Source organism: Amblyraja radiata, chromosome 34 (assembly GCF_010909765.2).
Source record: "Amblyraja radiata isolate CabotCenter1 chromosome 34, sAmbRad1.1.pri, whole genome shotgun sequence".
Taxonomy (NCBI): domain Eukaryota; kingdom Metazoa; phylum Chordata; class Chondrichthyes; order Rajiformes; family Rajidae; genus Amblyraja; species Amblyraja radiata.
In genome coordinates this window covers 17,314,786-17,341,703 of record NC_045989.1, presented here as the reverse complement: position 1 = coordinate 17,341,703, position 26,918 = coordinate 17,314,786, and the positions used below count along the sequence as shown (strand labels likewise).

Genomic DNA, 26,918 nt, shown 5'->3' with positions numbered 1-26,918 from the left:
TTTTGATGTTTGAATCTTAATTGCTTCTAGCATGCAACTTTACACATTGTTTACTGGCATTTTCAGTTATTACTAGCTTTGGACATTCTGTCATTTGTTGAAAAATTACACGGTAGCTGTTTTGGACACTACATACTCTACTTTAAAATGTTAATATATGCAATTGAAAGGGCTTGCAAGCTAGCAAAATTTGTACTTATTGATGGCTGTAGAAATACTTTTGGTTCAAACACCTCTGATTCTGAGTAATAATGCTGTCTGTGCTTGGGATATAATTTAATGACCACTGAACACGCACTGGTAGATCGGTAAATGTTTATTCTTCATGTGTCCATCTAGACCAGGGGTCGGCAACCTTGTTCTGCATAGGGGCCAGAATGCATGTCTGAGTGGATGGCGGGCCACATCTATCACGTGTACACATGGATCCCGCCCCGGATGACAGGCATCAAATCACGTGTTCACAGATAGTAGACAAGAATGCTGGAGAAACTCAGCGGGTGAGGCAGCCTCATGCAATCCTTGCATGTCTCACCCGCTGAGTTTCTCCAGCATTTTTGTCTACCTTCGATTTTTCCAGCATCTGCAGTTCTTTCTTAAACATGTTCACAGAAGGTGCGCGGCTTTGCGTAGGATGCGGGTCGGATGATTACGGGGGGGGAAAATCCACATGCGGCCGGATGATTTTGGGGTTACGGGCCACATTCGGTAGGTTGCCGACCTCTGATCTACACTGTTGATAAGTTATATTTTCCCAATGCTCAAATCCTTATATATTGTTTCTAAGAATGAAAATTTGACACATTCAGCAATTTCATGTTTTTAAAAAAATGCCTTAAACTGATATTTCAGGAAGCTGAAGAGGATGAGAATGAAAAAGGTATGTTATGGTCGACACGCCCTTTGCAAAGTTTGTATATTCCCTTTAATTTACCTTGTACTGTCTGATCAGTAGATGAAGGTTGGAAAGCCATTACAAGGCACTGGAACTTGTATAAAAATAAATTAATGATCTACTATTTTGTGGAAGTTATATTAAAAAAAATATCCAAATGTGACTTGTAAAAAGGTGCAAAACTAAACTTACCAGTTACTGTAGTGCATGTATGAATCTGCACAACACAAACTGAGATACATTGATCTCCATTTTTTTTTCCATCATGACACTCAGTTTTATCTGTTAATCTTACTCCAATAAAACCCAGTGCATTCTCTTCTCATTGTGATTTTGACAACCAAGTCATTATTAATATTCAACAGTTGGGATAATACCAGGATATTTGTTTTCTTTCCCTTGATGTTTCCCAAGAAACAATTTTATTTCATCAAATTGTCCTTAATTCTCTGACATTTTATGTTTTCACACTTGAGAAACTGCATGGTTCTTTCTACTGATTGTGATATGCATTTACTTTACTTGCACTACTAGAATTGGTACGCTAGAATCTGAAGAGTAGAGATTCTGATTTTTATAGTAAACATAGTTTGTCCAATAAACCAAAATAAATTGAGGCAAACCTATGAACATTGATCTGCTTTGGAAATCTGAAGGACTTGACAGAATATGGATGCGACTTTTTGGGGGAAAAAACTGTTGAAGACTGTCACTGATGTGTCATTTAGATGGGATATGAAAAAAGATGTTGATTTTGCCGAAGACATTCGTCCTGATCGTTTTGACATCCATTCTCCATAACGAGTGATAAGAAGACGGACAGATGAATTCTATGAGATGTGGTATAACAGTGTGGAATTATTTTGAAGATGGTTGATGTCCTTCAGAATCTGGCTGACTAGAGTGGACAGCATGGCTTGCATGGAACATTTCATCCAACAAACTTTGCCAGAAATGATTGTCAAATCGAAGATCATGGTGGACATTTGCACTTTCTTGAAGTAATGAATCCAAACAGAAACTCATCGTGGCTGGATAAAGACAGATTGCATCACGTGGAAAGGATTGCAAATGGGATTCATGCACCAAAGAGCATCTCCTTCTAAGGATATTTGTATTACCATGGAAAACTTTGTATTAAAGGTATTGCAATTTGTCACTGAAGAATTCAGATTTACATGCACCTTGTAGTTTTCTAACCTTCACATTTTAGGTAAATTGTATTTTTTTAATATATCAATGATAAGGTCACCTACTAGGTAACATTTTGACATTTAAACCTGTACTTTGCCATGTTTATTCCTGTTAAATCCCTCAGATGTAGATGATATAGATGACGGTTCTCGTGAAGTGTCTAAATTTCTACCTTCAGAACAAGGCCTTGCAGAGGCACAGCAAACAATTCAAGATGAAACTGAACCTAATGCATCTTTGAAAGAAGTGGATGATGACAATATATCAGTCACAATCCAAGCAGAAGATGCCATCACATTAGACTTCGATGGTGATGATCTCTTGGAAACAGGTAAAACAATGAAAATTCCAAAATGTGAGAATAAAACCGTTGCTGAAAAGGATTCCCAGTCCCAGGACGATATGAAGGGAGAAGTCAAAATTGAGGGAAAGAAAGAAAAAATCCATAAGGAAGGAAGAAAGGAGGAGGGATCTAAAGCAGAGTCAGCGAAGAAGGAGACCAGAGAAGGGTCCAGAAAAGCTGAAGCTGGAGAGAAAGAGAAAGATTCTTCAAAGAAAGGCCTCTCATCTGGGGCATCCGGTCAAGCAAAGAGGTTTGTTTTTCTATGTCAATTTATGATACTGAGTACCAACAGTCAGATCAGTATGCATTTGCGAGTAATCATGGTTCTTAACCTGAGACCTAACAGTATATTGCAGCTCATTTTAAAAGACATTACATGTTTTTTTTCCAAAGACGATGCAAGACTGACTTTTTTTTGGTATCTTATTTTTATTCTCTACTCATAGTTAGGTTTTTTGGTCAGGTTTTTTGTTTTTATTGAAATTTTACAAGTTTTGTTTTGAAAGTCTTGAGTTGATCCTGAACAATCGGCACATTTGTGTGAGAATTTTACAATCAAGTAAGGAGAATTCTTGCAATGGAATCATATCCACCACTCCTGATTACTGGAGAAGATTATGATTTGCTCACTGAATAGAATTTGCACAAATCTAGATCTTCATTCAGCTTTGGAAAGTCAATGCAAGAGTCGATTTTGGAACCATTCTATTCAAATATAGGTGTTGTTGGCTTGGTACGTTTATGACTAAAGATTCTTCATAACTTTATAATTTTGTCTGCACTTTTAGTTTTGGTGCTTTTTGGGGACATGGTGTTATTTTGTGCTAATGAATACTTTAGGTGCTGCATTGAACAATTAGCTCGACCTTTATTTGAATCAGTGTTTCCTTTATTCTAACATTGTTTTGTGTTCATAGTTCAAGTAAGGATTCGAAAGATAAGACTACTTCTAAAGATGAAAAAGGTGAGACCAGATTAACCCATCAGTCTTAAATATATTGCAAATGTACATGTTAATCTATGCGAAATTTGGAAATCCATTGAAGGCTGAGTATGAGAAAGAAACATTTGGAGCCAAAGGTGTAGGTAGTTGGAAAAAAGGCCACTATTCATGTCATAAAGAATGCCAAAATGTTGAGAAGAGATGGAAATTTGGAACTGCTTCCTATTAGTGATGGGAAGGTGTAAAGTCTGTTGGAATTTGAAGATGAGAATGAGACCTCTGATACTGATGTTGCTTCTCTGGGAGTCATTGTGGGTCAGATAGCACATTGTGGATCAGATGAATATGATCTGCAGTTTATAGATACAAAAAAAAAGTTTATTTCAGTTGTACTTTGAATATACTCATAATTGAATATCAAGGTAGTGATTTTATTTTTGGTCCATATCATAGGAGGTGGTAATAGCAGTACCGGGACCAGCAGTGGCAGCAGTAGCAGTTCATCCAAGAACCTGTGGATCAGTGGCTTGTCCTCCAATACCAAAGCAGCTGATCTAAAAAATGTGTTCAGTAAATATGGCAAGGTGTGTACTTTTTTTCTGTTAAGATTAAATTACTTTATACTAAGTACCTTCGTTTTGAAGTGATCATAATTAGTGATGTTTTTTTACATTTTGTTATAGGTTCTGAGCGCCAAAGTAGTAACCAATGCACGGAGTCCTGGTGCTCGGTGTTATGGATTTGTAACCATGTCTTCGAGTGCAGAAGTGACTAGGTGTATATCTCACCTTCATCGCACAGAGTTGGATGGACAGCAGGTTTCTGTTGAGAAAGTAATTATTCCAAAAATGTTTTTTGCCTTTGACTTAACCATGATTCGCATTTCTAAAACCCAGAAATAAAAGAAGCATACGCTTTTTAAAAAACCCCACTAAATATCTGTATTAATATACACAAATGTGTTTAAAATATATCTTATCCCTTTGACTATAAAGCTTGTCTCCAATGTTCTAACTTTCAATTCTCTCTATTATGATGATCTGTTGCAAAATAATTATAATTGGAAAATATTTGCATTCGGCACAAACTACAGTAAATAATACAGCTGATGAGCCAATGGAGAAGAGTGGGAAAAGTTTACAAAAACTGTGGTGGGGAGTGTTAATGTACCAAACCATGGCCAGAGGAACAGTAATTCAAATGAATTATAATGTAAAAATGAATAGAGTATGTGAATCTATATGGAAGAATTTCTCATAGTGATTGATGGAAAATAAATGGAAGCTGATAATCTGCTGCTGGATTCCCACGAGTTTGGGTTGCAACATAGGCCCTTAACATTATCATTCCAACTATCTGGAAGCCCAGAACAGTCACGGAAGTTGGCAACTTTTTGAAAAATGTTCTCACCTGATGAATGGCAATGCTTTCTATGCTCTCTTCGAGCATAAAGCTTACTGAGCAGTGACACCTGACCCTTCAGACTCAAGTGTGCCTCTCCCCAGGGTGACTGTTGCAGAGGTTAAATTTGCCTTCCTGAAGGTAAACCCACGAAAAGCAACTGGCTCAGACGAAGTAGCTGCGTGGACCAGCTAGTGGGAGTATTGTGGACATCTTTAATCTTTCCGTACTCTGTTCGGAGGTGCCCTCCTGCTTCAAGAAGACCACCATCATCCCGGTGAGGAAAAGAAAAGCAAGATCTCATGCCTAAATGACTACTGTCCAGTGGCCTTGACAACCACCATCATGAAATGTTTTGAGAGGCTAGTTATGGAATGCATTAAATCCATGCGGCCTTGACCCACTACAGTTTTCCGACCGCCACAACAGGTCCACGGACAATGCCACCCCCCCCCCCCCCCCCCTCCCATCCCTGGAACACCTGGTAAGAGAGACACCTACGTCAGATTCCTATTCATAGACTACAGTGCTGTCTTTAACACCGTTACACCATCCAAGTTTATCACCAAACTCTCGGGACTTGGAGTCAGCACTCATCTCTGCAACTGGACCCTCGACTTCCTGACCAACAGACCCCAATCACTGAGGATAGTGGACAAATCATCCTCTATCATTATCATCCGATAATTCTCAACATTGGTGCTCTGCAAGGATGCATTCTCAGCCTCCTTCTCTAGTCCATGTACACCCACGACAGTGCAGCCATGCACAAATCTAATTCAGTTTTTCAAATTTGCAGACAACACCACCATTGTGGGCCAGATATTAAATAATGATGAGACGGAGTGCAGGAAGGAGATTGAGAACCTGGCTTTGAGACAACAATCTTTCTCTCAATGTCAGCAAGACAAAGGAGATAGTGATCAACTTCAGGAAATGAAGCGGTACACATACCCCAGTTTGCATTGATGGCACTGAATTAGAGACAAAATAGGTTAGAAAAGCTCTAATTCCTAGAAGTCAATATCACCAACAACCTGGACCACCCATATTGAAGCAATGACAAAGAAAGCACACCAACGCCTCGACTTCTACTGATGCACTGCAGAAAGCATTTTATCAGGATGCATCACAGCTCCATCCAAGGCCGCAAGAAATTGTAGCGAATTGTGGACGCAGCCCAGACCATCACACAAACCAACCTCCCTTCGATTGACTCCATTTATACCTTGCGCTGCTTCGGCAAGGCCAGTAACATAATCAAGGACGAGTTGCACCCTGGCCACTCCCTCTTCTCTCCTCTCCCATCGGGCAAAAGTGTGAAAACGCACACCTCCAGATTCAGGGACAGTTTCTTCCCAGCTGTTATCAGGCAAACGAATCATCCTACCCCAACTAGAAAGCAGTCCTGACTACTGTCTACCTCATTGGTGATCCTTGGACCATCTTTGATCGGACTTTACTGGGTTTACCTTGCACTAAATGTTATTCCCTTATGTATCTATACACTGTAAATGGCCTTATTTAATCATGCATTGTATTTCTGCTGACTGGTTAGCATGCAACAAAAGTTTTTCACTGTACCTCTGTACACGTGTCAATGAACAAAACTGAACTTTCTGACAATTACATGGGAAATTGATAGCTAATCCACAATGAACAATTAGGAAAATAAAGACCACTTTGCGATTTTTTTCCCCTTTAAACCATGATTGGTAGTAGTAGTAATCTTATAAGTATTAAATAAATAAGGAGATACAGTTCTGTTTGTAAAGGCATGTATTAGTTGCCGGGCCACCGAAGAGGTATAATTTACAATGATGCCGATTAGGCCATGTTAATCCATGCAAGTATATAGATTTATAAACATTCGCACAGCCACTGGAATATTTGAAATGTGGTTTACTTGAGAGAGTTAATTATGATCATATTCTGTTAACCATCTAAAAAAAAACGCTTGATTATTCCCGTCCCTTTTTCCCCACTTTTTCAATGATTTATTGTTTAAATGTGCAGCATGGTGTTAATTTTGATACCAAGCTTAAAGATTATTTAAATTCAATTGCATTGGCTCCATGTACACAGGTTTTCAGGCTTTATCATACGGAACATGATTCTGTCAGAATAGCTTTTAATTATTTCATTATTAGATGCCTTTGTCACTGAGAAAAATGAAGTAATGAAGACAGTCTGTATGACTTTTGCGTGAAGATTAAATTAAGTTCATGTGATGCACCAATTCCATCCATCCTTTCCATATACTTCCCTGCTAACTTTAGCTCTCGTAATTGGACTGTTTGTTAGCACTCTTAGTTGAGGCTCATTTGGGCAAGTCTGCATTTAAAGCAACAAAATATTCCTACTCAAAAGTTGCACCTTAAAATTATGATCTGTCAGTACAGAAAATAATCTAGGACTACTGAAGATGAAGGACCTCATTCTAAAGGTACAGTTTTTCTTCAGTGCAAATATTACTAAGCAGAAGGAATGATTAGTATTACTCAATTTATGTTATAAAAATGTAAAAGCAATAGTACAATTTTGGGTAAGGGAAGAAAAATCCCATACACAAATAAATATTTTTACATTGACAAGAAATAGAGAGAATAAACAATTGTATTTTATCTTCAATGTGTTAAATCTTCCGCTGCATTGTTGCTGCATTTTCCTTCAGTGGCACAAAACGCAAGCAGCGAGACAGTGAAGAATGGACTGAATCTTTGAACTTCTAGTATTAATGTAAAATACCTGAGAAATATTGAGAAATCACTCTTTAATTTTAATCGATATAGTCAGAGCTGCCAAGTAGTACGGAAATGCGATCAGAATACGGATGTACGGGTTTGCTTTGTAAAATACAGATTTTTTTTTAATCAGCCCGACTTCCTTTCATCTTGCTGCTTAAAAAATGCATGGATATTAAAAGTCATACTGTAACTTTAAAAATTATAGCAGATTAAATCTATTTTAAATTTCAAGACCTGAATAATTATTTTTGTAAGCTTTGATCCGCCTGTCCCGCTCCAGGTTTAAATAGCGCTGTCAGTTTAACGCATGGGAATTTTAAACGCTATGGGTTCTAAAAATAGCGCTCCCAGCTGGAGTGCTATGGGCTTTACACATGGCGCTATTGCTTTTACACATGGTGCTATGGGCTTTACACAGAGCGCTATGGCCACAGAGAGGGAGACTTCCAAAATGGCTTCTATATCATCATCTTGTGCTAAAAGCATGAAGCAGCCGTTCAAACAGCAGTATACAAAGAGATGGTAATGAATGCACTGTCAAGTAAGGTGCGTAGAAGACATGTCAATAGGTAGCAAAGTTATGCATTCTTGTACTCTTCCATGGGTATGACCGCACATGAAAAATAATATGTTTTTCTGCAAAATGGCACCGCGTAAAAATACTGGTTTTCGGGTACTGGAATACTGAAATGCTCTGACAAAACTTGGCAGCTCTGTATAGTGGGTCACTTCTACTTTTCACTATTTTAAATTCTCATAGCCATTTTTATTATCAGTATTTCTGTATATACAGTATGTTTATCCAACATATTAGCATCACATAATTACAAATCATGAATTCAACACTGTTTTCATGTGCTTTACTTCAATTTTAATATATACAGGGATTGTTGTACGTTTCTGTAAATTTGTTAATTTTCAAAGATTTTGGACTGTATCCAGATGAAGCTAAGTAAAAAGCAGCACTAGAGGTGGACAAGATTAAGATGGGTTCAGATTGGATGAGTAGGTTGTTGCTCTCTAGTTCTGGACCATAGATTTACAATGGAGATATGAGGGTTTTCTTTTACAGCAATGAATGGTAGATGTATGAAGTTTCCTCTCTGGTGACAGTGGAAACAAAGTCAGTGCATTCAGAAAAAAATTGATAGATAGATAAGAGGGAATAATTTGCAGGGCTATGGGGAAAGAGCAGAGTTAAGGACAACCTTAATGTGTGTGTGCATTTATTGGAGGGGCTGAATAGCTTGTATCATAACAATTCTATGATTCTGTATTTGTGCATATAATTCAGTCCTTATTTGCCGTTGTACATTAGTCCTTTTGCCTTATTTCCATATGTTTACATTTATGTGTATATACAAACTTACACTTCATATATTACTACAATGGTGGTGTTAGTCCAATACCTGCTTGGGGGAGTTTTCTTGTAGGAAATTACTATTAAAAATAAGAGTATTAAAAAAAAATCGCAATGGAGAATTATTAAAAGAAGCCCACAAAGGCACAGATTCTTCACCATATTTATAGATTAAGCGTTATTTGTACGGTTAGTTCTCAAGGCAAGAATGGCTGATGTTCAAAATGAGTAAATGGATGTTCTGATCCAGGAGGCTGTGTTTTGTGTGCTGTTTTACATTTTCACTTTTCTTGGGAAACAGTTCTACAATTATGGATTTTGTCTAATTTTAAAAGTGTAGAAACTTGCCTGTCAATTTTGATCCCTTTCTAACATTCACTTTTTCATTTGTCCACTCAGGTTAAAAATGATCCCTTTAAAAAAGAGTCCACTACAAAAGATGGGACTGGGAAGATGAGTTCAAGCAGAAATAGTAGTGATAAAAAGTTTTCGACTAGTGGAAAGGCCAGCAGCAGGTAAGTGCATGGTGGCTGGTGATTTAGATTTGTGAAGAGAAGGTCCTTTGAACATCCCATCTATTTGTTCCTGTTGACTTTCTTCCTCATTTAATCATTTTGCATTTTTAGTAATTTCCTGACTTTTAAAACCTTTATCACCATTGATTGATATTAATTAAGTTCTTGAATCTTACTCTGGTGTTATTTTTCATATCTAAAAATAATCAATAAACATGCCCTTCATTGAACACTGAAATGTCACACTCAAGCCTGACCTTGTCAAAGCATAAACATTTAAAGCCCTGTCCCACTGTACGAGTACATTCCAAGAGTTCTCCCGAGTTTGCCCTGATTCGAACTCGGAGATTTACAGTAATGGCCGCTCGTCGGTACTCGGGGCTCTCGTGAACATTTTTCAACATGTTAAAACATCTTCACGAGTCTTCCTGAGCTTACCGCGTTTCCCGAGTACCTGCCGTTAGCATTACGAGCTGCTAAGAGACGTCCCCGAGCTCAGACGTACCCGCTACGTTCATTCCACGTGCTTACCACGAGTTTGATTTGATTTTTTTTAACTCGGGAGAACACTTGGAATTTTAGAAAATGTTGTAAATTTAATGATCCTATTAGTATTATCTAACTTTTCTTGTTCTAATTACAAAGGAGCCAAATTTCTTCCAAAAAAGAGGATAAGAAAACTGACAAACCTGGGGACAGAAAAGAGAACAAGGATGGGTCAGGCTCCACAAAGAAAGCAGAAAGTAAAAAGGATGAGAAGGAATGCTCAAAGAGTATTAACCATGGACATTCCAAAAAAATGGATGAGAAGAGGCAAAAGAGTATGTATTTCTGAATATGGTGCAAGATACTTAAATCTGAATTTTTTTTTTTGCTCACCAGTTGCAAAGTTTTTGTCGTGTGCAGAGTTGAAACACTTGTTTTGTCTTATTACCTGTCATAAATCTTAAAGAGTAAATATTTTTTAAATTGCTGAGTAATATGACAGTTTAAAAAAAAGGGACTGCTGTAGGATCTTGAGGTCGGATACATCAGTGGAAGGATAATGTTGAGAAAGGTGAGGGGCTAGGGCAAGAGTTAGGGCAAGGTGGCTTCAGGTAAGAAGGGGTTGATTGGCAGATGAGTCATGTGAAGGAGAGAATAGATGACATGGGGTAGAAAACTAGCAGAGTGCATCCAGGAGACAGAATGTTGGAGATGGAAGTTGGAGTAAAACATTGGGTGGTGGGGGGATGTGGTTCAAGGATTCCTTGCCAACGTAATAGGTTAGGTGCTAAGACGATGGAAAAAGAATTTGACGTGGGATTTTAAATTCTTGAGTAGCGTGCGGGGGTGGGAGATTGCAACCTTCACGTGGTCTGCCCTGTTTCGACGAATGCAATCAACCTGGTGTACACAATCAAATAAGATCAAATAGAACAAGTTGTCCTAGAACTTTAGGCTGTCAACGCCACATACGCACGAAGAAGTTGTGTGCGCAGGGGGCTGCTGAGGCTAGACCACTGCGCATCAGAGAAGGGGAGGTTGGGTGGAATTGTGAAGAGACAGCGGGGGTTGGGGCTGATGTCGGACACATAATCTGAGGAGGGAGGGTGCCAAGGTGGGAGGAAGAGGCCTCAGAGGAATGCAGGGTGATGTTGAAGTGAGGCATAGGGAATGTGGCTGGGGCAGTAGCAGGGGAAAGGCAACAGGACCCAGCCTGGAGGTGTCAGGGGAGCAATGGGATCCAATGGTGATTGCGTTTGATGGCTGTCTCATTTCATAAACTTTACTTGATTTTTATTTTAGATGTGAAGAGTCCTCATCGGATGGTGGTTATTGACATGGCTAAAGGTGAACCAGTTGTTAGCGTAAAAACTGCAAAGAAAGTCAAAAGTGATCAGGTAACCATTTATGGTGGGCCAAGCACAAAGTAGACCTAATGTATATTATCTTTCTTCTTTTACATCTTTTCACAGTATTTGTACACTCCAAATGTTTGCTGAGTTTGTTTCCATATCAAAACATTTTTACATTAACTTTCTCAAAACACACTATGAAAGATAGCTATAAACCTGTGATTATCAACATATAAACAGGATTTTTCTGTTGTAATTATGCTGAACTTGTGTGTTTGGTGCTATTACAACGGACAGTCAAACTGATAGTGACAAGGGATCTATATGAGGCGCTGGCTCAAAGGCGCTGATAACATTAAAGACCCAAACCACCCTGGGTGTCATCTCCCTACCATCATCGGGGAGAAGGTACAGGAGCCTGAAACCATTTATCTCCAGTTTCATGAAGAGCTTCTTCCCAGCATACATCAGGCTCCTGAACAAGGCACAACTTCCATCACAACCCAACCGCAGCAACTTTGTTTTGGTTGCACTGCGCACTTTTGTTTATGGTTTAGTTACTTTGTATTACTGATTATTAATTTGTTGTATTTTTCATTTGTGTATATTTATTTGTGTTAAACATTAATGGGCTTGTAATGCTGCAGCAAGTAAGAATGTCATTATTATATTGCTGGTACACATGATAATTAAACACTTAACTTTGTCTTAAAAAAATAACTTTCAATCGCAAACACAGAATTATTTTAATTTGCTCAAAAAAAGGATTTGAAATTTAATTAAGAATATTTTTGCAGCCGATATTTAAAACACCACAGGAAGATTATGTGCACATTGAAACTTTTACCTAGTGCTCTTAGCTGTCGAATCTCACCATTTATTCCTGGCTTATTGTCTGTTAGAAGTCTTCAGTATGTGTTTGATGATATTGTCCGGTGCCATTGTAGTCTGCAGACAGTTTTCCATGACGAAAGCACCAAATACTGTTTACTTTTCCACTTAATTCCAAAAGTCCTTGGTGCTAATTTCACAGGAATGGAATGATGAGAAGGGGAATAACAAGCTCTTCTTTATTGTAATCTGTCTATTTGGTTTGCCTTGGAAGAAGCTTGAGGCATTTTCACCTGCATGTTCTTCCAGCTATAAACTTAACAAAAAAAGAGATGAAAATATAGAGATATTTAACTTTGTTTCATGTTCGAGAAAGGCACTTCTAAATTTTTCATAAAAGTATTAGGAATTGATTTTTGAAACTTGTTTTTGACAACCATATTTGAAACAACTGAATCATCCAACATTTGGATCATACTCAAATATTTTTGAATTCGAACCTTGAATATTTGTTGACTACGTTGCCTTGAGTTATCGATAGAATAGGAAGATACATTAAGAAAATCATCATTGACATTTTTAGTGATTAACAAATGTGTTTGTTAACACTTTACAGGCATCAAGTTCCAGAAGTAGAGAAAAACGTGTTGTAACTAAACTAAACTTCAAGGATAGAAAGGATATTCTGTCATTTGAGAAAATAAAACAACAAAAAACTCGTGAGCGTTTAATCCGAGTGGAGCGCATTCGGCGTGCAATAGAATTAAGAAGGTGTGTGGGACTTTACAACTCATAAGAGGAAATGTAAAATAGACAATGTCACAAATGTGCATTGATTTGGACTGTTTGTATTGTCATTCTTCAGTTAATCTCTAATGGTATGAGCCATGGTTGTTCTCCCATAACTAAATTGGGTTCCAAACCCCATTCAGAAGAGTTAAGAAAACATTTAGCATTAATGTTCTCATGTGCTGAGGGAATGTTGCAATGCCTAGGATGCATGGGTTATTAAAGGCGGATCCCATCTGCATTCTCAAGCTACACGATTCCATGGTAATATTTGCATGATAATGTAGCACATTTGTCTTAGTTAAATAACTTTTTTAAATTGTCATCGTAGCTTCATTCTAGAAATTGCATGTGTGCAAATAAGTTGCTTTGTTTCCTGCAATGGCAACAGTGACAACATTTTAAAAGTAACTTTATTGACTGGAAGTGCTTTGGTATGTCCTGAAATCAACCTTTTCATACTGGCACATAGTGTCATTTAATCCACGCAGATTTAGAATCGGTTGTACAGCAGAGAAACAGGCCCTTTGGCTGATCATGTCCATGCCAACCTTTGCACCTATCTGCACTCATCCCATTTTCCCTCATTTGTGCTGCTTTGCTCAGTCTACTCGTGCCTTTCCAACTGTCTCTTAAACCAGGTGATTGCATCCGATTCTACAATCTCACAAAACCTATGCCTTTTTTTCTACAATCACATAAAACCCTATGCCTTTTTAATACCCTAGCATGGGAAAAAGATACTTATACAATTATAAACCTGCATTATTCTTTCAGGTCACCCCACGGCCTCCTTTGATTCGGGAAAAACCAACCCATCATACACAGTCTCTCCCCATTACAAAATTCCTCCATCAAGCAACATCCTGGTGAATTGCCTCTGCACTCTGTCCAGATCTGCACAGAATACTCCCAAATGGAGTCTAACCAGTGTTTTAAGTTGAAGCAAAATATAAGGTCACAGCTTTGATATTTTGTATATTATGAAGGCAAGCAAACTATGTGACTTCTTCACCATTCTTTCTACAATTTTACTTTCTTCACTTTTAGAATTATGGACTTGAACCTTAAAGTCCCTTCATTCATCAACAATCTTTGATGCCCTACCATTTACTGTACAAGTCTTAGCCCTTTACGACTTCCCAAAATGCTCCACCTCGCACCCATCAGGGCTAAATTCAATCTGCCAACACGCTGTGCAACTTTCCATTAATCTATACCTTGCAATAGTCCTAAACAACCTTTCTCGCTGTACATAAACACCACCAGTTTCATGTAATTTCAACCTATCATTCCTCTGACATTCACATCCAAGTCCTGTATTGATTCGACAGTAAGAATCTGATCTTAGTGCTACCAATTTTTAAAAAAAAACTAATTTCCAACCTCGCTCTCTGACTCCTATCCCCTGTGCCGTAAACCTCTGGGCCAGCATTTTTTCCATTTCCAGACTTTATGTATTAAAATCTTCTAGTGTCCCAAGAAGTTGTGGAGGGCTAAGCTGGGGCATGGCTACCAGTCCAAAATCATTGAAAATCAGGATTTGATTCAGGAGGTCATGGACATGTACAACATTTTGTGACTTTAAATATAGGTGCCAAAAAGTTTTACATTTTCTCTTGCTCTACATAAACAGATTAGTAATTGGCAAGCTACTTATAACTATTTTTGAACACCATGCAGACTTGAAAAAATGTAGTTTTATTTGGCATGAGCAATATATACAGTCAACAAGCATACTTTTTGTTAACAAGGTGTCGCGAAATAGCTGAAAGACAGCGACGTGAACGAGAACGCATTCGTATGATTCGTGAACGTGAGGAACGTGATCGGTTGCAGCGAGAGAGAGAGCGATTAGAAATTGAGAAACAAAAGCTTGAAAGGGAAAGGATGGAACGTGAACGATTAGAAAGAGAACGCATACGTATAGAACAGGTAAATAGATTCTTCATAATATTTTTCAATATGAATACTCATTTTTGGCAACATTTGATTTAGTAGTTTGTGGTGGGGCAAGGCTTTATCTGTTCTGTTCATCTCAAGGTTTGCTATACTATCAAAATCATGTTGGCTGAATAGGTGGTTGAGGGTCATGGGGGGAAAAACATTCAGTGCTTCTTTTGATGAGAAACTGACAAGAAAAATCCAAGTGCAACTAGCTTCTTGCCCTTCCTTTAACGATAATGTGTTTCCAAATAGCTGTTGGTTCAAAATTTTGTTAGAATTTTTACACTGGCATGGACAGTCCTTAATACTTTTTTTGCGTAAAGTGTTTTCTTTACCCACTTGAAAAATGGCAAGCCATATTGGGAGTTTCATAAGCAAAGAGGTTCAGTCTAAGTGATGTGTGTACTGATCTTCATACAAGATACAAGATAGAAGATACATTTATTTGTCACATGTGCCAGTTGGCACAGTGAAATGTGATCACCATACAGCCAGACAATAAAATAAACTAAGAACACAACACACGATAGAGTTCAACACAAAACATCCCCACACAGCAGAATCAAAGGTTTCCCACTGAGGGAAGGCACCCAAGCCAGTCATCTTCCTCTGATGTTCACCCGTGGACGGGGCCTCCGGAGCCCTCCGCAGTCGCCGCTACGGGCAGCCCGCCGGGATGTTGGAACTCCGACGTTGGAACGGGAGGCCAACCTCGGCAACTTGGACCTCCAAAACAGCCGCGTCCCACCGGATTCCGCAGCTCCCGACGTCCCCAGGCCGTGCCAGGCGGAGATTCACGCTGGCGGCCCTCAGCAAAGGGCCCCAGGGACTCCGCGATGTCGGTCAGCGCCGACCGCGCTGGGAGCTCCGCAAACTGCAGCCCAGCGATGTTGGAGCAGCGGGCGCAACACTCCGGAGCTTCAAACGGCGATCCAGGTAGGTATCGCCCCGCTCCGCGGTGAATCCATCGCCGCTGCCGAAGCTCTGGTCCGGTCTCCGGTAGGAAAGGCCGCTCCGGTCCAGTGGTAGGTCGCAAGGTGGGGGGCGAGGACGCGACTCGGAGAAATAGTCGCATCCTCGCCAGGAAGTGACTGGGAAGTGGTTTCCCCCCTCCTCCCTCCCCCACATAGAAAAACTAAAGAATCCCCAAAACAAAACTGTTAGACAAACTAAAATAAAAAAAGATAAGAAAAAACAGACAGGCTGTAGGCAGAGGCACCTTCAATGCAGCGCCCCTAGAATCCTATTCGGTGCATAAATCTTAAATGCAATGTGTAACTAAATTTAATTTAGCATTTATTTACTAGCTGTAAAGTGATTGTTAATTATGAGATTTTTTCTGGGTATGGAGGCTTTGTGATGCTTTGCGATCTAATAGCTATCAAATACCTAAAGTTTAAAGTATAATTTCATTTGCTGTGTGTTAGAGTTAACATTTCAGGACTGCTTTGGTAGTGTTGTTGGACCCTGTTGGGATAGACCTTATTACTTTATGCAATGTGTCCCTGTCGGTTAATGCATCCAGTATATATCAGTAGGTTCATATCAGTAGGTTCAAGATGGAGAACCATCTGTTGACAATTCAGTTCATGGTTCAGGGGAAAAAACCTTATCTTTATTTAGGAACGCCGTAAGGAAATAGAGCGCATTGCCCGAGAACGTGAAGAACTCCGTAGGCAACAAGAGCAACTCCGGTATGAACAAGAAAGAAGAAATTCTTTAAAAAGGCCACATGATGTAGACAGTAGGTATGTTTTGAAATGACAATTACTGGATAATCACTAGATTTATAAAAGATCCTGGTTCTGAGTAAGAAACATGAATTTGATCACATTGTGCATTGGTGGATCACCTTTTGTTGATTTATTATTATAAACTGTAATCTTATCTTAACAGTTTTGTTTGGGTTATGGAAGTAAGTTATTCTAAACATATACAGTGTTCTGTTCATTAAAAATCCATTTACAGAAAAGGATGTTGTCAAATCTGCGTCACACAGCATGGAAACAGAGCCTTCAGCCAAACCTGCCCATACCGACCAAGATGCCCCATCTACACGAGTACCACCTCCCTGTGTATGGTTCAAAACCTTTCCAATCCATGTAACTGTCCAAATGTCTTATTAAATGTTATTATAGTACCTGCCTCAACGATCTCCTTTTGGCAGCTCTCCCTTATGGCCACCACTGGGACTGGGATTTTCTTATCACCCCTGTCCTTTTAGTTATATCAATTTCAATACATTGGTGGTATTTCTTTATTTCATTCCCAAGCTCTGATGTTATCGCTGTTAGCAATATCCTTTATTCTCATATTGCAATATGAAGACCCATTTGTTTAGAATGTAAAACAGTGCAACACGGAAACAGACCCTTTGGCCCATGATGTCCATACTAAGTGTGGTGCCAAATTAAACCTATCTCTTGTTGCCTGTGATCCATATTCCCCCAGTCTCTGCATATTTATGTGCCTATCTGAAACCCTGTTAAATGCCACTATCGTATCCTTTCACCACAACCCATGGCCTTGCGTTTCAGGCAGCTACCACTCTGTAAAAAAAGACTTGTTCCATGCATATCCTTTAAACTTTAATACTCTGACCTTAAAGGGGCTGTCCCACTGCGGCGACCTAATTGGCGAGTTTAGAAGAGTTTTGGAGGGTTTGAAAAAATGTCATGTTGAAGACCACCTTCGACTATGTAGAAGACCTCCTTCGACCTCCCTTGACTATGTTGAAGACTAACTTCGATTACCTTCGACTACCCTCGATTACCTACAAATAACATGCCGACCTACGAGTAAAAAAGTATCGATTTTTTTCCATGGCGACCTTTTTTTACTTGCGGGCATTTTTCAACATGTTGAAAAATACGCCGCGACCTAGCTGAGGCGTCAAGTACGTGGGGGCTATTCTCGAGCATGAAGGAGTGTTACAAAGACCTCCTAGGACCTCGTGTCAACCATGCTGCGAGTATGAGTCTAGGGCAAACTCGCCAGAACTCGCAAATTAGGTCACCGCAGTGGGACAGCCCCTTAAATCTTCTGACTGTCTACTTTATCTTTGTCTCCTATCACTATAATATATATCAGGTTACCCTCAGCATTTTCCTTTCCCAGAGAAAATAATTCAAGTTTCTCCAGCTGCTTCTTATAGCTAATACCGTCTAATCCAGACAGTAGCTTGATAAACTTTGCACTCCTCCAAAGTGACCACATCCTCCCTGCAATTCCGCAATCAAAACTGCACTCAATATTCCAAATGTCAAATTAAAGTTTTCAAAAGAAACAAAGAACTATAGATGCTGGTTTACAAACAAACGGCACAATTGCGAGTAACTCAGCGAGTCAGGCATCATCTCTGGGGAACACGATAGGTGAATTTTCAGGTTCAGACCCTTCTGAAAAAGTATCGTGAACTGAAAAGTCACCCGTCCAGAAATGCTATCTGACCTACTGAGTTACTCCAGCACATTGTGACTTTTTGAAAACATTGTTTAAGTTGCCGTATGACTCTCTGCCTCCAGTACGCAATGTCTCAAATCTGAACCCATTTTGTTTTCCTTTTGTTTCCATTTCACCTCTAGCCTTTGTCACTTACTCTGTTCATCTGCCGATCATTCATTTATCACTTGTCAGGCTTTTCCCCCACCCCTACATTTTCCCCCCAGCTTTCTCTCTTTCCCATTCCCACAGCAGTCTAAAGAAAGGACTGACCCATTCACGCAAGAGATGCTGCCTGACCCGCTGAATTCCTCCACCACTTTGCTTATGTTTTCCTTTTAGTATCCTTTCCTTATTGTTTTGCTAGCTTCAATGAAACCATACGAATCTGGAAATCTTAGTGCATTTCGTTAAGTTGTAAGCCGTAGATCGTATTTCAAGATTAGAATCTTCCACCTTTTAACACTGCCATAACGTGCAAATTATGTAAATGTAGAAATTAGCACTGCATTTAATCATATGCCTACTGTAATGCTTAATTACGTTTTTGGATAGAAATGTTTCCAAGCTAGAATATCCATGGTGATTAAAAATCTTTCAATGTCATAAAATGTAGGCGTGATGAACCCTATTGGAATGATCATAAAAGGAGGGCCATGGACAATGATGTCCGTTTTAGTCAAAGTTCAGAATATAATCGCCAAGACACAAACCGTTACAATGATTTTGACCACAGGGTGTCGTCTGCATTTGATCGGTGAGTGCTGCCTTTCCATTTTTTTGGGCTGCATCAAATGAAATCTGAGGTTGGTGTGTAATTGATTTGAATAACCCTTTTTTTTCCCGATAAGGGGGAGAAACAATTGGAATTATCATAAAAGAAGCTACAAATTCAGATTAGTTTATTGTCATGTACACCTGGTGCAATAAAATTCCTTGTTTGCATGAAGCTCCATAGAGAAAACTATACATAATGATAAATACAATAGTGAAGGTAAAACAACAAATTGGTACAAAGATTATCATTTGTATGGAAGCAATACAAAAATAAATGAAGTGCAACAACGTAATAACTGAATGAGTAAGAGTATGTGACTGCACCTCCGGGAGGGCCTGTGAAAGAGTGATTTCTTAAGCAATTGGATAACTGTAGGGAAGAAGCGGTTCTTGAGTCTGGACATGTGGTCATTCAAGCTCCTGTATCTTTACTCGGAAAGTAGAAGAGAAAAGAGAATGGCCAGGGTGGCATGCATCCATGCCGATCCTTCCAGCCTTCCTGATGCAAATTACAGCCAAGATGGAAAAGTAATGAGCCTGTGTTGGACCTGAGCTGTGTCGCCACTATTTGCAGCTTCAGGAGGATAAGCGCCAAGCATTTGCCATCCAGGCTGAGATTCATCCCATCAGAATTATTTTTATAGAATATCTCTAGAAGTTTGAGAGAAACGTTTTGGATTTGTGAAATCTTCTCAAATGACTATGTCAATATACTGATGCACTTTCTTGATCACTGCATCAGTGTGAAGGGACCAGGTTAGGTTTGCTGCTGATATAGATGCCCAGGAAAGTGAAGCTGTCAACCATCTCGTTAGCAGCTCCTTCGAGGACAGGATTGTATTCACTCTCCCCTCTCTATCCCCACTTTCTTTGGTCAGCAAGCAACTCTTTTGCAGAAAACCAAAGTCAAGCTGCATCTGTGAAGGGATGGGCAGACGATGCTTGGGATCTGGACCACCTTAAGGACTAGGTTGTTATTCTGACGCTATGGCATAAAGTTACCCCTTCTGTATACTGTCTCACCAACAACAGTGCTGTCATCAGCAAACTTAAAAGATCAAGTTGGCAATGTATATGGCCATGCAGTCGTGGCTGTACAAGGGAGTACAGCAGGGAACTGAGCGCACAAATTTGAACGGTGCCAGTTTTGAGGATCAGTGGGAGGAAATGTTAATCTGCAAAATGTTAGACTTGCTAGACTAAAACCTAGAATGGGCAGATAGACACTAAGCTGTAGTAACTCAGTGGGTCGGACAGCAGCTCTGGAGAAAAGGTTCTTGAGTCAAAAGGTTGGGCAGGATGTTTTATGAGGGCAAAATTGGACAAGCTAAATTCATATATGCTGCAGATTAACAAGTAAGAGGCGACTTGGTTGGAACATATGACATGGACTCGTTTTGAGAGGGTGGATGTGGAAAGGACGCTTTCTCTTGTGAGGGAATGTCTTTGGAACCCTGTACCTCAAAACAAGTGGAATCAATATTTTTGAATATTTTTAAATGGGTGGGTGGATTGATTGAAAAGCAAGCGATTAATATGAATGTGGAGTTGATGTTACAATTGGATTGGTTATGATCTAAGTAAAAGGTAGAGCTGACCAGGAGGTGTCTGAGTGGCCTTAGCCTGTTCCTAATTTATATGTTTTTATGAATAGAACTGGGGTTTAAAAACTGCGATTGATAATTGTGAAGATGAGACCCCCAGTATATGAAAGAGAGAAGTTGAAAATTGTTAGGCTCCAGTACCACCTTCCCAATGAAATAGAAACATAGAAAAATGGAAGAGTGTGGCCAGGGTGGCATGGGTCCGAGAATGCTTGCTATTCTTGCTATTGAGGGAGTGCAGCATAGGTTCACCAGGTTAATTCCTGGGATGGCGGGACTGTCATGTTTCTGTAAATTGAATTGTGTGTATGTCTGTAGGAAATTGTCTTTGTTTGTATTGCTGTGGAAACGGAGTTTCGTTTGAGCCTCACTGAGGTTCAAATGACATGTAATAAATATTGTATTGTATTGTATGTTGATAGAATGGAGTGGCTGGGCTTGTATACTCTGAATTTGGAAGGATGAGAGGGTATCTTATTGAAACATATAAGAGGCAGGAAACTTGTTTCCAATGTTGGGGGAAGTCCAGAACCAGGGGCCACAGTTTAAGAATAAGGGGTAAACTATTTAGAACGGAGCTGATGAAAAACTTTTTCACACAGAGTTGTGAGTCTGTGGAATTCTCTGCCTCGGAGGGCAGTGGAGGCTAGTTTGCTGGATGCTTTCAAGAGAACTAAACAGAGCTTTTAAAGATATGGGGAGAAAGGGATATGGGGAGAAAGCAGGAAAGGGGTACTGATTGTGGATGATCAGCCATGATCACATTGAATGGTGGTGCTGGCTCGAGGGGCCGAATGTCCTTTGGTTGCTTTTTTAAGGCAGCACTTTCTATAGATCCCTTTGATGATGGGAAGATCAGTACCCGTGATAGACTGGTGACTGTCTACCACCCTCTGTAATCTCCTTTCTTCCTGGTCTTTCAATTTGCTGAATCAAGCTATGATGCAACCAATTAGTATGTTCTCTACTCTGAACCTGTAGAGGTTTAATAAAGTATTAGTCAACATACTAGACCTCTTCAATCATCTGAGGAACTAGAGGTGTTGATGTGCTTTCTTTGTGATTACATCAATTACATCCATGCTGATTTTGTCCAATGATTTCACCACTTTCCAAATGTGCTGCTATCCCATCTTTAATAACTGATTGTAGCAGTTTCCCCACTACCGGCGTTAGACTAACTGGTCTGTAATTCCCCGTTTTCTCTCTCCCTCCCTTTTTAAAAAGTGGTGTTACATTAGCTACCCTCCAATCCTCAGGAACTACTCCAGAATCTAAAGAGTTTTGAAAAATTATCACTAATGCATCCACTATTTCTGGGGCTACTTCCTTAAGTACTCTGGGATGCAGCCTATCTGGCCCTGGGGATTTATCGGCCTTTAATCCATTCAATTTACCTAACACCACTTCCCGGCTAACCTGGATTTCACACAGTTCCTCCATCTCATTTGACCCCCGGTCCCCTGCTATTTCCGGCAGATTATTTATGTCTTCCTTAGTGAAGACAGAAGAGTTGTACCATTTGATAGCCACAGGGAAATAGGATCTCCTGTGGCATTCTGTAATGCATCTTGATGGAACGAGTCTTGCTGAAGGTGCACCTCGGGTTGACCAGTGTGTCATGGAGGGGGTGAGCTGTAATGCCCAAGATGCTCCACAGTTTGTGGAGCATCCTCCCCTCCAAGATCACCTCCCATGAATCCAACTCTCCCCCCAGTGCAGAGCCAGCCTTGTTGATGAGCTTGCTAATCCTGTTGGTGTCCGCGGCCTTTGCCCTGCTGCCCCAGCACACGACAGAGAAGAAGATGGCACCGGCCACCACCGATTGGTAGAACATCTACAGCATCTTACTGCAGACGTTGAAGGAGTGGAGCCCTCTCAAAAAGTACAGCCGGCTCTGTCCCTTCTTGTAGAGGGCCTCGGCTTTCCTGGACCAGTCCAGTTTACTGTCCAGATAAACTCCAAGGTATTTGTACTCCTTGGTAAACTGCACATCCACTCCATTGATGGAGACGGGGGACAGGAGTGTTTCTCTCCTCCTAAAGTCCACCACTAACTCCTTTGTCTTATCAGTGTTCAGCTGCAGGTGATTCAGTCCACACCACTCAACAAAGCCGTTGACTACACCTCTGTATTCAGCTTCTCTCCCCTCACTGATGCAGCCCACAATTGCAAAATCATCCGAAAACTTCTGCAGGTGGCAGGAGACGGAGTCATATCTGACGTCCGAGATGTAGATGGTGAACAAGAAGGGAGAGAGAGGACTGTCCCCTGTGGGGCCCCTGTGTTGCTCACTACCATGTCTGAGACACAGTTCTGTAGCCTGACATACTGTGTTCGTCCAGCCATGTAGTTGGTAATCCAGGAAACCAATGGAGCATCCACCTGCATCTTCGTCAGCTTGCTCACTAGTAGTGCGGACCGGTGCTGTACCAAGTGGTGGTATTGTCAGCAAATTTAAAGATGTTATTGGAGTTGTGTCTGACTACATGGTTATGGGTACAAAGAGAATAGAGCAGGGGACTAAGCATAGTCGGGATACTCCTGTGTTGATGATTTTCAACAAGCATGTGTTGCGTCCATGTTATTGAATGAAGGCAGCTCGTTCATGAAACTAATACATGATGTTACTCTTCAACAGACGGGGAGATCGTTATAACAATCAAGGAGATGGGAAAAAGAATCGTTCTGGTAGAAACAGAGAGGATCCTACTTATAACAGGTATCCAAAACCCTATAATGATTCCAGAAGACCAAGTTCTCAACAGCGAAATGAACTTCATGGAAATAATGAGCGTAGAGAAATTCGGGATCGCGATGACCGTCGAACTGTAACAATTGAGGATCGGTCTGGAGGCACCAGGGGACATCTGGAAAAGATGTCACCATCAAGAAGCTTCCCTGATAGAGCTCGGATTGATAACCATGGAGTCCAGCACAGTCGACCAAGTCATAATTCTTCTAGACCCAGTGGTTGGAAGCCAAGTGGAGGTTTAACCTCTACGAAACGTGAATTGAGGTAATGTTGAAATGTTTTACATTATATACATTAATATACATTATGTATACAAGTATATACAATAATGTATATACTTATATACATTAATATAAGTAATATCCAGGATTCCCTTTGCACATTCTGCAATGACAATGTCTTATTTAAAAAAATATTTAGAATTTTTTTTTAAGTGATTTCATATGTCAGAAATCTAAGCCCAATATATCTTCAGCAAAAACATTGCATATATATAGATGTAGTAACTGACTGGACATTTGCCTTCATGGGTTTACATACAATAATTCATTGCAATTGCTGTAATAAGGATTTAATTTCAAACTCGGAATTGAGAGCTTCACTGGGGCATTGAAGATTTAACTCTGAATTCTTTGTTAATTGGGATCATTATCCTCCCAGTACTGGAAACTGGTGGGGTGTTTTTAAAAGTTTGTCTTGTAGCATGTAAAAATAAGGAACTGCAACTGCTAGTTTATACAAAAGGATAGAAAGTGCTGATCCTGTATTGCTTATCTTTTAGTATGTAGAAACTCGGAACTGCAGATGCTGTGTTATACAAAAGGACAAAGTGCTGGAGTAATTCAACGTATCAGGCGGCCACTCGACCCGAAACATCACCCATTCCTTCTATCTGGAAATGCTGCCGATCCCACTGAGTTACTCCAGCATTTTGTGTCTATCTCTGGAGAAATAGATGACGTTTTGGGTCGGGATCCTTCAGAAGGATCCTGACCCGAAATGTCACAATCCTTGTTCTCCAGAGATGCTGCCTGACCTGCTGAGTTAATCCAGCACTTTGTGTCCTTTTGCTTATCTGTTGGCTAGTTTTGAACTTTTTCTGGTTTATTTGTGGAATATTCATTTTCTAACACTGATATTAACCAATTGGATTTGAAATCATGGAAAAATATCAACCAATTTTTCACATTTAAGGAATTCAAGAGAGAGAGAGCGTGTACGGCCAGAGAGGTCTGGGCAGAATATACGAAGTGGCCCACCAAGTGGTCACAGCGGTATGGCTGGGTACAGCAGCCGAGATGGAGGAAGGTCATCTATTGGGGACAGAAGCAATAATCCTCAGGTAGAGAACACAATTCATTGGTCTTGTTGGATGATGCACGAGGAGTAGCTTTATTCTGCATAATTTCCTTTAAACTTTAAATTATGGTATTTTATTTATGATCTTGTGAGTAATGTTATCAAACACATTTCCATTTGGGTCGTGGTTATGCAATTGTTATGCATAAGCCAAGGTGGGGAAATATCAAATTTTATTTTCTACTGGTAGAAATTTAAAGGATGTAATTTTGTGAGGAGCAAAAATAATCCAATTAATTAATTTGAATTATATCTTGTGTCTGCATCCTCTTCCCAGGCATCCCATTATCATGAAAACCGGCATGTAGTGATAGCACGTCATGGGCGAGATGCGGAAGGACAACGGAGCAGTTGGCATTCTGGACCCAGTTCTCAAAGCGCTGGATATCAAGACGTGCGACGAATGAGTGACCCGCGGGGTTCTGGCATGATGCCACCGTCCAGGTACTGAAGTTGCATTCTGTCAGCGATTCTGGTTGCCTGTAATTTAGAACATCTATTGTAAATCTAATATTCTGTACGGTATTGCACTTTTGACTGTTTTTATATTTTAACAGACTTGCTCTTTCTGACAGCCTATTTGAATTAAGTCTGTTAATTGTTTTGGTTTTTATTTGAATAAGTGCTTTTGTGATGCCTATTAGCTATTCATAGTAACAGCAAAGAATGCAAATCCAGGAAGAACGTTTTTCAATCATTAGTCAAATGTTATGGGGATGATAATTGTATCTATATTGGCATAATTACGTTAAACTTTTGTTTTGCGGTATTTAAAATAACTTGTTTCCAGTACATTAAAACCATTCTCAACTAATAATGTATATTGCTTCTATTTTTATGCCTTGATGCCATTGTAATATAAAATAACTTCTGAATATGAGCATTCTATACAGTTTTACTTAATTGCAGGGTATATAATTATTGTTATTTTCCTTAATTGGCCCGTTGAATTATGCAATGCATCTTGGAAGAGACGGGGCTAGAAAAACGATATCACTCGAATGATTTTCCGCCTCCTGTCTAACTCCCCTTCCCATTCGCATGCTGACGTTTCTGTACTGTGTGTCCTCCATTGCCCGAGAGAGGGTTCGCGCAAACTAGGAATTGTTTTCTTTTCCCCATATTCTACTTTGATAGCTTACTACCCAACAGTATGAACATTGAGTTCACAAATTGGAAAGTAACACCCACCATTCCACCCCAGTGCACACCCATTTCAGCCACTATTTCCCCCACCACACACCCTTTCCCCTCCTTTGCATCCCCTTCCACCTATACCTCTCCCTCTGGCTTTACATTTCACTCCTTCTCTCCTTATCTGGCAACCTTTTATCTCCTTTTCATCTCTAGCCTTTGTCCACCCATCTCCCATCACCTAAAAACACCTATAGAAGGGTGTCAACCCAAAACGTCACCTATTCCTTTTCTCCAGAGATGCTGGCTGTCTCAGTGAGTTACTCCCACTTTTTTGTCTATCTTCGGTTTAAACCAGTATTTTCTTCCTACACCTATCATTTGTGTTGCTCTGCCTCAACCTCTTTGCCAGCTCTTCTCTTCCCCCCCCCCCCCCTCCAAGTAGCCCAAACCAGTGTCTTGACCTGAAACACTGCCTATCCATATCCTCCAGAGATGCTGCCTGCCACTGAGTTACTCTAGCACTTTGTCTTTTGTATAGTCTTGATTTTGATGGCTGTAATTTGTTGGCAGCCTATTTGCTTGTATTTTATTCCAGCGCATTTCTTCGCACAAGCTTAATATTTTGCAACTGCCACCAACCATGAACTGTGCTTTTATCTTGTTGAGGCTTGAGACACTGGAAATCTTACATTTACATCACCTATATTCCTCCTTGTCCTTATCAATCCAGCTATAACCACTGTTGTGTTTGACTGCACTCTCCTCCAGTGCCTTTCCACCCTTGTTGGACATCCAATTGTGACCTTTCGTTTTCCCCAAGCTTCTGTTCCTGACCCTCTTGTTTCTCAAGTGCTGCTACACCGCATCATCCCCACAAAAGGATAAATTGAGAGATTACAAGTCTATCAGTAATGGACAAATTATTAGAGGTTAAACCAGCACAGTATAAGACCCACAGAAAGATTATTTGAGGGCAGCCTACATGGTGCTGTAAAGGAAGGTATTTGGCTATCAATAGAATATTTTTAGGAGCTTAAAAAGA

The 26,918-nt window shown here is 40.0% G+C and overlaps 1 protein-coding gene across 4 annotated transcripts in view; it reads left to right on the top strand.

Annotated features, from left to right (window-relative positions):
- The window catches only part of sltm (SAFB like transcription modulator), a 50,707-nt gene that overhangs the window by 19,500 nt on the left and 4,289 nt on the right, over nt 1-26,918 (top strand). For 2 of the 4 annotated variants that reach the window (XM_033050292.1, XM_033050295.1), the window contains 15 exons: nt 853-880; nt 2,214-2,682; nt 3,350-3,396; nt 3,829-3,959; nt 4,059-4,208; nt 9,283-9,398; nt 10,044-10,219; nt 11,187-11,281; nt 12,684-12,838; nt 14,611-14,791; nt 16,427-16,551; nt 18,861-19,001; nt 23,267-23,644; nt 24,575-24,722; nt 25,017-25,183. In XM_033050292.1, the coding sequence (XP_032906183.1) occupies nt 853-880; nt 2,214-2,682; nt 3,350-3,396; nt 3,829-3,959; nt 4,059-4,208; nt 9,283-9,398; nt 10,044-10,219; nt 11,187-11,281; nt 12,684-12,838; nt 14,611-14,791; nt 16,427-16,551; nt 18,861-19,001; nt 23,267-23,644; nt 24,575-24,722; nt 25,017-25,183 (2,507 nt within the window). The remainder of the gene's footprint in view (nt 1-852; nt 881-2,213; nt 2,683-3,349; nt 3,397-3,828; nt 3,960-4,058; nt 4,209-9,282; nt 9,399-10,043; nt 10,220-11,186; nt 11,282-12,683; nt 12,839-14,610; nt 14,792-16,426; nt 16,552-18,860; nt 19,002-23,266; nt 23,645-24,574; nt 24,723-25,016; nt 25,184-26,918) is intronic. The other 2 variants (XM_033050294.1, XM_033050296.1) reach the window with 1 other exon arrangement.